The sequence below is a fragment of the Moschus berezovskii genome, chromosome 6, assembly GCF_049115385.1.
Source record: "Moschus berezovskii isolate FMDL1 chromosome 6, NW_MosBer_1.0, whole genome shotgun sequence".
Classification (NCBI taxonomy): domain Eukaryota; kingdom Metazoa; phylum Chordata; class Mammalia; order Artiodactyla; family Moschidae; genus Moschus; species Moschus berezovskii.
This window is the reverse complement of record NC_142465.1, coordinates 28,275,384-28,288,965: the sequence shown is the minus strand read 5'-3', so window position 1 is coordinate 28,288,965 and position 13,582 is coordinate 28,275,384. Positions and strand designations below refer to the sequence as shown.

General features: G+C 36.7%; 1 protein-coding gene across 11 annotated transcripts in view; it reads left to right on the top strand.

Moving 5' to 3' along the window:
* CEP83 (centrosomal protein 83) overlaps positions 1-13,582 on the top strand; it is a 146,013-nt gene that overhangs the window by 78,835 nt on the left and 53,596 nt on the right. For 9 of the 11 annotated variants that reach the window (XR_008681825.2, XR_008681820.2, XR_016037560.1 and 6 more), the window contains 3 exons: positions 259-390; positions 5,018-5,266; positions 8,293-8,424. Coding sequence is in view for 6 of the 11 variants with exons in the window: in XM_088836862.1 (XP_088692988.1) it covers positions 259-390; positions 5,018-5,266; positions 8,293-8,424 (513 nt within the window). In the remaining 5 variants the exon portion in view is untranslated. The remainder of the gene's footprint in view (positions 1-258; positions 391-5,017; positions 5,267-8,292; positions 8,425-13,582) is intronic. The other 2 variants (XM_088836863.1, XM_088836864.1) reach the window with 2 other exon arrangements.

The following is a 13,582-nucleotide window of genomic DNA, read 5'->3' as shown; positions in this document are numbered from 1 at the left end:
TATTATGAGAATCAATGAGGAAATGAGATTAGTGATAATTTGCTTTATTAATACCTTTTCAGGAATGTGCTAATTCTATTTGTAGCATTCTTGTCATGAGGATTTTTCCGAAGTTTGTTTATGCTTCTGTTAAGCTTATTTTTTACTTTTAGAATGGCTTTCAGTATAAAACAGTTTAAATTTTTTGCAAAAGTGATTTTTGAAGTAATTATAAATTTCATTTATAAATTTGTGATAAATTACAATTTTTAAATTTAGGAAGTGGAAAAGTATAGAGCTGAATATAATAAACTTCGCTATGAACATACATTTCTCAAATCAGAATTTGAACACCAGAAAGAAGAATTTGCACGTATTTTAGAAGAAGAAAAAATAAAACACAAATCAGAGGTGAGCGACTGATTATACTGGTTTAGTCGTTATGCTACTAACCAATAAAATTTTATGATTATATATTTTTTGTGTCCCAACTTAGAGCTGATTGCATAATTATTTTATTGGCTAATATTTGTCATTATTTTCATCTGTTCTATAGCAGCATTTTTCTTGTGAATGTTCTTTTCTGACTGTTAATTTTTCTTCTTTCCCTCTTTCCTTTTGCCCCAGTTAATAAAGATGCATAGCCACAGAGACAGACTTCTCTTTGCAAATACAGTTTATCTGTGTGATTGCTTGGTTAGCAATGTCCCCCTCTACTTATTAAAACCAAACCATATCCAGGAGTGCTCCGGCTGTCAGCCCATGCTCCTTATTTCCACTGATAAAAATTAAGGAGTTTGTATCTTAGGGAGTGCCCGTCACCCTCAACATTGTGCCCCTCACCATCACTGTGTTCTTTCTGACATCTCCAACCATAACAATGCCTGTAGTCTACAGCCATATTCTGTGTCTGCTGAGTTAGGCGGCCTCTGTGCTCATTTTGTGGTTTGTCTCCTAAATTTGCCAAAAATGAAATTTGTGTTTCTTATTCCACATGTTGTTTTTAGGTGATTTTTCAGGATAGAAAGAGAAGTAACAGTTTTATCCTGCTATGTTCCCTGCTGGCTCAGATGGGAAAGAACCGGCCTGCAATGCAGGAGACCCAGGTTCAATCCCTGCATAGGGGAGATCCCCTGGAGAAGGAAGTGGCAACCCACACCAGTGGTCTTGCCTGGAGAATTCCATGGACAGAGGAGCCTGGCAGGCTGCAGTCCATGAGGTCACAAAGAGTGGGACACAACTGAGCAACTAACACACTTTCATTCCAATAAGAAATCTAATGCTAGTTAAATTTATTTTTTAAACATTGCTTGCTGTCTGTAGTTAAGGGGAGTGTTCTGTGTACAATCACATCTTCATCATATATTTATTGCATTGTCTTTATTTGGAATTAAGAGCTAAAATATACTCTCCTTCCTTTAACATTTACTAGTTAGATCAAACTGATTTTTTTTTTATGAGTGAGCAAATTGCTCCATGATTATTTGAAATGTAAGAAGTTGAATGAACTTCAGATCATTTGAGTCCATTAAGAATTTGGTACTAAAATACTAAAAATAATTATAATAGTCTTTTTCATTAAAAAATTATTTATGGCTTTTTTTTTTTTAAACATTTGATCTCACTTCTGTTAAGGTCAGTGAAATGGGGAAGGACTGTCTTATTTTCTCCATTTTAAATGGAAACACTGAAGCAAAAGATAAGAGACTTGCCCAAAGTTTCACAGAAACTCATTAGCCAAGTTAACAGAAGTCCGGTACCCCAACTCCCAGCCCAGAGTTTTAAATGTGAAATTACTAATGATTTGAGGTTGCCATGTTAATTAGGGGCATCTACCACTGTAATTTTGTAGAGAAATGAACTGATTTATAAAAGATTTTGAATCTATAATAATGATAGATTTAAGGGAACTACATATAAAATTTTTCCTTTGGGAAAAGAAATGATAAAAATTTCAAATTTAAAATGTAGATTTAGTATGTTGAAGAGTAACTACTGAGATTAAAGATAATGGTGCTTTATTTTATATTTTGCTTTTAAAATCTAATGTTGGTTGATGTTTATCTGGTAATGATTATTTGTGCTCTCTTGGTTTTGTCTTTTTTCTTTTTTTTTTTAAAGAAAGAAATGTGCATCTGAAACTGATGGCTATTCTATTTTTCATCCATGAAAGACCAAATGATAATCATTAAAAATTTTAAGATGCCAGTGGCATCATTAATTTTCTAATTGGAAGGTCTTACGACATTCTTAGAAATCTGGAGATAAATGGCTAGCTCTATGCCATGATTAGTTAAAGCTGGAAAAGTAAAACTTTCTAATAAGGCCAAAGTTCTCTCCTTTCTACTTCCCAGTTCATTATGCAGGAACAGTATTAATTAGTGGATAATTGGGTGTCTGCTTTCATTCCATCACTTATCTTTACACTCCAGTTTCTCTATACAATTAAAGTAAAAACTAGTGAGATGATGTGAATCGCAAAAAGCAGTAAAACTTCAAAGTAAGGCCTACCCTTGTCATCTATCAATTTTACAATTTTAACTGGTATAAAATATATTATCTGGTGTATTAAAAATAATTGGATTTTCTTGCATTAATTAAGGACTCACACAATAGTTGTACATTTTCACTTCTACAGATGAAAGAACTGACTAGTGTTTTGGTTCATATGGTAATACTTGAGGAAGATTTTGTTATTAGTGTTTTCCTGAGCACGCTAGGCATTCACATTTTCCTCATGATATTTTAATTTTAAAAATTACATGAAGGAAGATATGAAAAAGATATGTCGTGATTTCTTAGTGCATTTGACTGTAAGCACATTTATACAAATGAAATTCTGAAGTTCATTGTTATTTGGAAGCGGTACTACTGTTGTTTTCATTTTATTAGGATTCTGATTTTATATTATTCTGCAAATAGTAATGAAGAGCAATACAGAGAGTTTTAGGTTCAGGTGATTGTAATGTAGGCTGAATGAGTGAAAGAGTAATCCAGTGAAGAAGTATTAAGATCTTGAGAGAGGGCAGTGAGCACTGCAGCATATGAAAAACTGATGTAATACATGATGACAGGTCTCTGAGACTATTCCATCATGTGTCCCAAACTGGCTGTGCTCTGCCTTGGCTTATATAGGGATCAGGAGAAGTCAAAGTTCCTGTGGCAAAAAGGAGAATTTTTCTGGGTCTCTGTTACCACATGCTGTTTTCCTTATAGCACTGGTAGCTGGAGAACTGATCATGCCCTCCTTGTTTGGGTCCTTACGCTGACATGTACATAATCACGTTGGCAGACATCATGAAATCTCTCAGAACACTTTTGTTCTGGTGGGTTCTAAAGTTCTACCTGAAGTGCTGCTTTAGGTCCTGGTGTTTCCTTTATTTAAAATATTCCAAATTCTGTAACTTACACCCTTCTCAGATTACTCTGAACTACATTATAACAGACAAAAGTGATGGGACCGAATGCCACCATCTTCGTTTTTCGAATGTTGATTTTTAAGCCAGCTTTTTCACTCTCCTTGTTCACCTTCATCAAAAGGCTCTTCAGTTCCTCTTCTCTTTCTGCCATAAGGGGGGTGTCATCTGCATATCTGAGGTTATTGATATTTTTCCCGGCTCTCTTGATTCCAGCTTGAGCTTTGGCATTTCTCATGAGGTACTCTGCATATAAGTTAAATAAGCAGGGTGACAGTATACAGCCTTGACGTTTTCCTTCCCAGTTTGGAACCAGTCCATTGTTCCACGGAGGAGGAAATGGCAACCCACTCCAGTATTCTTGCCTGGAGAATCCCAGGGACAGAGGAGCCTGGTGGGCTGCCGTCTGTGGGGTCTCACAGAGTCAGACATGACTGAGGGACTTAGCAGCAGCAGCAGCCATTGTTCCATGTTCGGTTCTAACTGTTGCTTCTTGACTGAACTTCTTAGATTCATTTATAGCAATGTGAGCAATCAGTTGTCTCTTGGGCCATTTTGGCCCAGGCTGCAGAGCATTACTTTAAGTCCTTTTGGCTTAAAGTGAGCCTTCTAAGCTCATCCTGGCTAAAACAACCCCTGGTGATGTTTCTAGCTGTCGTTTTTAACTCTCTCTCTTTTTTAAACAACTGATTTTTTTTTTCCAAGTTAAGAAACCCCATACATGAAAAGAGGAGCTGGTATGGTTAACAACAAAGATTTGTTAGTGGTACTAGTAGGGGATAGGGAGTTGGAGAGATCAGCAAAGGGAAAGAATGAGTTTTACTCTGATTACTATGGACCCTCATTCTTGGAGGTGAGAGACCTCTGAAGTGCTTTAGAGGTTAGGAAGCAGCTTGAAATCTCCTGGTGCTGAGTTGCATGGGATCCAGTCGCAATGGTTGGCATGAATAAGAAGACCGTTGGTCTTTCTGTTCAACAAGTTCCCTGGTGATTTGTCATTACCCTGGGGTAGTGATTTTCAGTTCTTTCTTGCATCTGAGAATTAAGAACTAGGCCATCACTACAACTGGGGCTTTTTTTTACAACTCTCAGCTGTCATTAAAACTCTCATCAGTCACATTTGTAGTTAGTAATGTGGACAAGCAGCTTTTTTTTATAAATTAAGTTGCCTTGGAGTAGATGATTTTATTAGTGTAGATATAGCCAAAGAATTACTGTCAGATGAGGAAAAGCTTAGGAGTAATCAGCATATTGATCTTGCATAAGCCCCTAATGTTCTGATGAATTTTAAAAATACTTGACATATTTTAAATTATTCTGTAGTAGTATTTTTAATTTTGAACTTTAGCCAGCATCTGATGAAACCCTGTGCTAAACACCATGAGGAGATGGAGGGAGAAAAATGGGACAGGGTCCTTGCCCTCACATTTGAGTCATGCCAAGTACAGAATGAAGAATATGACATTTTAGGATTTTTTTTTCCTTTCCTTTTTCATTCACCACTGAGCTTTTTTGTTTCGTATTTTGCAATTTCAAATTTTAATTTGCTGACTTGTAAAGCATGCTTATGGCTGAAATTTTGATAATTTAAGGTTGTGTGTTTTCTTTCAAATTATTATTAGATTGCAAGATTGGAGGAAGATAAAGAACTCCTTAACCAGTTGCACAGTGTTGATCCCACAAGAGAGAGCAAACGAATGGAACAACTTGTTCGAGCAAAAGCCCATTTGCATCAGAAATTAAAAAGTTTAGAAGCTGAAATAGCAGAATTAAGAGCTGAAAAGGAGAATTCTAGTGCTCAGGTAGAAAATGTCCAAAGAATTCAGGTGCGGCAGTTGGCTGAGATGCAGGCTACAGTCAGATCCCTGGAGGTAAGGTTTTAATTGCTTCCCGGTAGACTATGGCATCCTTTTTCTTTTTGTTTTTGAAGTGCAGTTGACAGACCTTTGATTTTTAGAGCATAAATATGTGCTCACCACTTTAATGCTGACGCATTTGTGGAATCCCAAGAGTAGATATACTTTCTGTAAAGAAGAAAGCTCTTGATTGAAGCAATAGCTATGCTACCACATTTGCAAAGGGATTATTTATTCTTTGGGAGTCCTGTCACCTAGCTGAAATGTTTTAACTCTTATAATGCCACAGAGTAGAATATTCAAAATTTTTTTTTTTTAATTGAGTTTCTGAAGACTAAAATAATTTCAAACCAGAAAGAGCAATTTCTTTCTAGTCATTCCCTTACTCTGTGATTTAAGATCTTAAAACCATAAATCCTGTTTCAACAGAAATATTTCACTTATGTATCTTATGATATAGCTTCGTGCCAGAGTAACAAAATTCAGCTTGGCTACTAATGCATATAAGCCTTTACTGAAGTATTCCTAAGTCCATTAGAGAAAGAAAAGAGCTGTCAGAGCTACATTAGTACTCTTAGAGGTATTCTTCTATGAAGTTCTTGGTTTCCATTGTTGGAAAGGAAAAACTTTTACTTTATCCTCTTAGGTTCAGTGTTTGAGGATTGTGAGTTAAACTGACAACAGACAGATTAGCAAGAGAAAAGGCAGACTTTTATTCATGTGTGTAAACAGCTTCCCTGGTGGCTCAGAGGTTAAAGTGTCTGCCTCCAATGCGGGAGACCCAGGTTCGATCCCTGGGTAGGGAAAATCCCCTGGAGAAGGAAACGGTAACCCACTCCAGTATTCTTGCCTGGAGAATCCCATGGACGGAGAAGCCTGGTAGGCTACAGTCCATAGGGTCGCAAAGAGTCGGACACGACTGAGCGACCGAACCGAAACAGGAGTTCACAGAAAAATGTGACTCAGAGACAATTGTAATTTGGGGCTTATATACCATTTTAATGAGGAAAAGAGACGGGAGAAAGGACAATTATAGGAAAACAAGTGACTTTTAGGAAAGATAAATGGGCCCTTAGGAAAACAAATGGGAGATGTGACAATTTAGTGATGATGTTTGTGTAGGTGATTTCTTATCCTGGTGGTGGTGTCTCCTGTGATAGAAGTTGATCTTCCCTAGTTATGAAACCCCTGGGGAAGGGAATTCTAACACTTAAATTCTTTTTAGAGGCTCTGCTTTTAGACAGATAAGAGGAGTTCAAGGAAAAAGTTTTTCCTGTGTCTTCTGTCTGATTCTCAGAAGACTTCAGCTCAAAGTAATTTTTATGTCGCAGTGGCAAATTCTGGACCCCTTTACCATTTTATTTAGATAATGCTTAGTGTCTTACGTGAAGCAAATATACTAGTTTCATAGTTTTTAATTATTTATTTATTTTGAGCAATCTGAAATGTTATGTTTTGTTTTCAGAATGTTTCAGAATAGTCATGAAGTGATTTGAACTGGAGGGAAATTAGTGTGCACATAGTTTGCATTTAAAATCCAATATCCAGATCCAAAGTAGCGAGTTCTTTCCAGGCAAACAACTGGTATAAGAAGTATATTAGTATGTTTTGAAGAGTAGAAGTCACCTTTTTGTTTTCCGGATGAAGCTCTTGACAGTCTAAAGTTGTCATTGGACAGTATCGTTGGACCTTAAACACGAGGCAGTTCAGAATGAAGTGTTTATATTGCCATCCTTCCATCCTTAACGTGTCTCCTCAGTGACAGAATAAGGGGGTTGTGATTTGAGTATGGTATGTGATCTCTGTGTGAAACTTTGTGTTGAGGTCATTTAGTGATTATTTTTTGGAGAAGGCAATGGCAAGCCACTCCAGTACTCTTGCCTAGAAAATCCCATGGATGGAGGAGTCTGGTAGGCTGCAGTCCATGGGGTCGTTAAGGGTCGGACAAGACCCTTCCTGAGCGACTTAGGAAATGGCAACCCACTCCAGTGTTCTTGCCTGGAGAATCCCAGGGACGGGGGAGCCTGGTGGGCTTCCGTCTATGGGGTCACACAGAGTCGGACACGACTGAAGTGACTTAGCAGCAGCAGCAGTGATTATTTTTAGGACAAGTTGAATGATGACATAGGGTGAGAAGTTTATTTGTGATATTTTCAAAAAAGCCTATGTTTTTATTATTTGTCAGATGAAAGTAAGTAAATGGCAGCTAGCATGCCTTTCTTTGTTGTTGGGTTTTTTTTTTTGGCTCTCATATGTGAGGAAAATAAGTTTTAAAATTATTTTTAATATACTCTTTATCATATTTAAGATATATAGGAAATGAGATGTTATAGAACTGAAGTTTATCCTTTAATTGAAAAATGTTTTCATGTTAGCTATTTTGAATAGAAATATTTTTTAATTTATTTTTTCCTTTGTAATTAAAGAGTACTATGAGTATTACCAACCGGAAATTTTCTTGACAACTTCATTAAGAATTTTTATTGTGTGATGAGGTCAGGAACTGTGGAGTTCTTTGCCCATACTTCCAGAAGCTCCAGATTAGTTGAGGATATTAAAATTTTCATCTCTTGGGTTTTTATTTTCCCTTAATCTCCATTGATTTTAGATTTTCAGTTCTCACTTCTTAATATCACAAATGAGCCCTCCTGTATACCTGGTAATATATTTTTTCATCTCTTCTATGCACTTATAATCCCCCAGAATGCTTATTTGAATTATGTTCACAATAATAGTAAATAGGTATCAAATGAGTGTGTTAGGTACGCATTCTCTGAGAGAAGTATATGGGTTTTAGCTTGGTGGTGGGGGCTGTTGATAAGTAAGTTGTCTGGGTAACTTTCTTGCATGTTTCCTGGAACAACTCTCTTTCATTTGAATTCTTCTAATTGCTTTGAGAAAACTTGTTACTTTGGTATATGTTAATATTGAGATTTTGAATAATTTGAGGTAGTATGAATATTACATTTATTTAATTAGTGCTTATTTTATTTTTATATAATTGTATCAGCAAATTTTAAAATATTTTGTTTTAATAAAAGGCTGAAAAACAGTCAGCTAAACTACAGGCTGAACGCTTGGAAAAAGAGCTACAATCAAGCAATGAACAAAACACTACGTTAATTAGTAAATTGCATAAAGCTGAACGGGAAGTAAATACATTGGCCAGTAAAGTAAGTTGTCCTCAGTATCTGCTTTATTCTTTAGAATGCTTGAGACTGTATAATAACAAAGGAATTTTGTGTTTAAGTAGCTTAATTCTCTACATTGAAGTCTCTTTTTTGGTCTTATTCTACCTTCTAAATACATGTAGAATTTGACCATTCTAATCGCCTTCATTGTGACCACTCTAGTCCAATTTTTAGATTAGCCTAACTTGGTCTCTTTACTCTACCCTATCAGAACTTTGTGTGATCTGGCCTCTGCAGTCTTTCCCCAGTCCTCATAGTCCGTTTTCCCTCCTGTTCACTTTGCTCTAGCCTCACTGGTCTTCTCACTCTTCTTTGATCAGGCTTCTACCTCAGGGCCTTTGTGCTTGCCTGCCTTGCTTGATCTTCCCTCACATATGTATATTGCTTTCTTCCTCACCTGTTTCTGATGTTGCCTTATCAGAGAGGACTTCGTTTCTTCACTTAGTGAAATACCATCTTCCCTCTTCCTCCACCTTACTGTCTTTTTTATCTGCTTTATTTTCCTTCATACGTCTTTAACACCATGTGATATATTTGTTTATTTTTGTCTTTTCTACCCCTTTTCCTTCAATCGAATATAAACTCCAGGAGAACTGGGACATTGCTTTTGTTACTGTAGATCTTAGTTCCTGGAACAGTGCTGGCACACAGTAGACACTCAATAAATATTTGTTAAATGAGTGAATCAACAGCATGATCTGCATTTTTTTTAAAGAATATAGTAGTTTGAGCATCTTTAATATACAGTATTCTCAGAAATTTAGATGTTTTTTCCTCCCTCAAAGGCCGTATATATAAGGAATCCAGTAACCAGAAGTAGGATATCAATAATGAAAGTACTTTATAGAATACTGTAGTGAATATCAGCACTGGGGGGAGTCAAACATATTCAAATTACATTTCTTCCTCTTTTGTGATCTTGGGCAATTTGCTTTCTCTGTGAAGACTTTAGCATTTTCTTTTATGAAAGAAGACTAATACCTTATAGAGTGTGGCAGAGGTTAAATGAGATATTACACACTTAGATATAAAGCACTTAGCATAAGACTAATATATAATCACCTGAATATACCTATATTAGTAGTACTTGGGGTAGCTCTAAGAACTTGAAAACAAAACTGATTTCTGTCAATGAGATCATGTATTATATTTCTTTTTTTTTTTTTTTCTAAAAAAGAATTTTATTAAAAAAGCACAAATGCAAAGAAATGAACAGAGGAAAATCCATGCGTCGAACCTGGACTGGTCACTTATGATAATATACATGCTACAATTCCATTCTCTCCAATCATTCCACCTTCACCCTCTCCCACAGAGTCCTAAAGACTGTTCTAAATGCCTATGTCTCTTTTGCAGTCTCTTATACAGGGTTCAGGTTACCATTTTTCTAAATTCCATATATATGCGTTAATATACGGTATTGATGTTCTTCTTTCTGGCTTACTTCACTCTGTATAATTGGCTCCAATTTCATCCACCTCATTAAAACTGATTCAAATGCATTCTTTTTGATGGCTGAGAAATACTCCATTGTGTATATGTACCAAAGCTTTCTTATCCATTCATCTGCAGATGGACATCTAGGTTGCTTCCATGTCCTGGCTATTATAAACAGTGCTGCAATGAACATTGGAGTACATGTGTCTCTTTCAATTCTGGTTTCCTCGGTGTGTATGCCCAGGAGTGCGATCGCTGGATCATATGGCAGTTCTATTTCCAGTTTTCTGAGGAATCTCCACACTGTTCTCCATAGTGGCTGTACTAGTTTGCATTCCCACCAACAGTGTAAGAGGGTTCCCTTCTCTCCACACCCTCTCCAGCACTTATTGCATGTAGACTTTTGGATAGCAGCCATTCTGACTGGTGTGAAATGGTATCTCATTGTGGTTTTGATTTGCATTTCTCTGATGATGAGGGATGTTGAGCATTTTTTCATGTGTTAGCCATCTTTATGTCTTCTTTGGAGAAATGTCTGTTTAGTTCTTTGGCCCAGTTTTTGATTGGGTCACTTAGTTTTCTGGAATTAAGCTGCAGGAGCTGCTTGTATAATTTGGAGATTAATCCTTTATCAGTTGCTTCATTTGCTATTATTGTCTCCCATTCTGAAGGCTGTCTTCTCACCTTGCTTATATTTCTATTAGAGTAATGTAAAATCACCTTTAACACAGTTTCTAGACCATAGGGAACTTACCATAGTCTGGTAGAAATATGTGGACTTATCTAGAGGAGTAATGTATTCGTCATAAATTCCTTGTCCAGAGTCAAACAGTGTTTATGACAAAAGAAAGAGATAGTTTTAGTTGGCAGAGTGTGAGTATTTTGGTCCCACTGAAGAGATTATTCTTACTGTGGAAAGGAGTACCTCAGTCTGTTTTAAGTTGTGGCTGTGAAATCATCAATATCTCCCATTCTTTTTGTTCTGATTGCATTATCTTAAGCAGCTTTCTCTGAAATTTTTTGTACAGGGAGAGAATGCACTGGTCCTTCAGGGTTAGAATATTCTAGTTTCCATTACAGTTTTTTCTCATGATTAATAAACTGACTTTCTGGTTTTATAGATCACTTTTTGTAAACTTCAGTAGTGTGAACTTTGTAAACTTTAGTAATCTCTCTCTGACCTTGAGAGTTGTCTTTAAGTGTAGTGACAAAATTGAATTTCTGTGTCTGAAAGGCCAAAGCCATAATAGTAGATATATTAGATGCCATCCTTGGAAGATAGACTACCCAGTTTTTTCTGTGGCAAATATATATATTTTCCACTTTCAGACTGTATGTTTATTAACATACATTGCTAAGAGTTGCCTGTTTTGTTAAAGGCATATTTGCATTATTTTGCATATAAATGGTCTATTAGGAAACCACCCATCATCTTTAGACAAATCAAGTTTTCATTTGAGATCTTGCATTATAAAAATATTTTGTTGGAAGGATAAATTTTAAAATAATGTTTTAAGCATTGTCACAGTTTTCTTTGCAACTTGAAATTTTCATCAGCATTTTGGAGTTCTCACAAATGGTTGTTTGCAATACAAAGGAACACCTCGGGTGTTTTTGTCTAAATTATTCAGATTTGTAAATGTTTGTTAGGTTTTAAACAGAGTTATGTCATGTAACTATCAGTGTCTTGGATTAAAAAGTATTACCAAAGATGGCCTAAAAATAATGACCTTAAAAATATTTCGTATTGTTAGATAAATTCTTTTGTTACCTCTTGAGGTGTTTGAGCTTTCAGTTCAGTTCAGTTCAGTCGCTCAGTCGTGTCCGACTCTCCGCGACCCCATGAATCACAGCACGCCAGGCCTCCCTGTCCATCACCAACTCCCGGAGTACACTCAAACTCACGTCCACAGAGTCGGTGATGCCATCCAGCCATCTCATTCTCCGTCGTCCCCTTCTCCTCCCGCCCCCAACCTTTCCCAGCATCAGAGTCTTTTCCAGTGAGTCAACTCGGCGCATGAGGTGGCCAAAGTATTGCAGTTTCAGCTTTAGCATCAGTCCCTCCAATGAACATCCAGGATTGATCTCCCTTAGAATGGACTGGTTGGATCTCCTTGCAGTATAAGGGACTCTCAAGAGTCTTCTCCAACACCACAGTTCAAAAGCATCGATTCTTCGGCGATCAGCCTTCTTCACAGTCCAACTCTCACATCCATACATGACCACGGGAAAAACCATTGCCTTGACTAGACGGACCTTGGTTGGCAAAGTAATGTCTCTGCTTTTTAATATACTATCCAGGTTGGTCATAACTTTCCTTCCAAGGAGCAAGTGTCTTTTAATTTCATGGCTGCAATCAGCATCCACAGTGATTTTGGAGCCCAAAAAAATAAAGTCTGACACTGTTTCCACTGAGCTTTAGGACTCCAATAAAATGTACAGCTTTAAAGAAGTCATCCCACAGAGTTATCCTTATTATGTAAGTTAATAAGGTCATTCCATCTCTGACCTTTGAAAAAGATCAGAGTTTGAATACTATCTCTTTGGAATTTACCTGAAGAGCTTTTGAGTAATACATTTTTTCAACTATATTTGAGTTTCTTGCTTATGCATATTGTTTTCTTGTGTGTGTTTGTGTAATTTAACAGATTCTGAACCCTTATAAAATGCCTATTCTTGCTACTTTGTTATACTTCTTAAAGTTCTATTAATACTAGAGTGAACTCCGGAAGTTGGTGATGGACAGGGAGGCCTGGCGTGCTGTGATTCATGGGGTCACAAAGAGTTGGACACGACTGAGCGACTGAACTGACCTGAACTGAATATTCTCTGAGTATTAATACTTCTGTGTGTCAAAAGCATAAAGCAAATTCGCAAAGACTAGAATCTACATGGAAAACACATTGTGGAAAAAACAAACAGGGTAGCTTGGCCCTGAGAAGTTAAGAAGACTGTAAATCGTTTCAAATTATGTGCAACGTTTTAACATTGTACATTTTATTTAAGAAAAGAGTCCTGGTTTTCCTTGGGTTTTTGATGTTTGATTACAAAAGTTAAAAACTAGGAATCTAGAAGTAGAAAGAAACTATTATACCGATTTGGGATTTGGTTCATATTACTCATAGAAAGTACTTTTGTCATATCTCAGTAATTAATATTCATACAAGTTTTTCCATTTTTAATAAAATAATTCCTTTTAATATCTTTTAGGAAGTTAATTAACTGTTAGTATGAGTGCAGTCATTTTAGGATTTTAGAAATGTGGCACTAAAGGAAAACAAACTCATCAGGGTCCTTAGATAAATTTGCATGCCTGTTGCTTGGGCATATACCACTAGTTTATTAATAGTAGTAGTCCGAAGATAACTTCCTGTCTGATGTTGAAGCTGAAACTCCAATACTTTGGCCACCTGATGTGAAGAGCTGACTCATTTGAAAAGACCCTGATGCTGGGAACGATTGAGGGAGGAGGAGAAGGGGACGACAGAGGATGAGATGGTTGGATTGCATCACTGACTCAGTGGACATGGGTTTGGGTGGACTCCAGGAGTTGGTGATGGACAGGGAGGCCTGACGTGCTGTGGTTCATGGGGTCGCAAAGAGTCGGACATGACTGAGTGACTGAACTGAGTGTTTATTCAGTTTCATTGATTATAGATTAATTGAAAAATATTTTCTCATATCAGTAAATCTCTGAATGAAT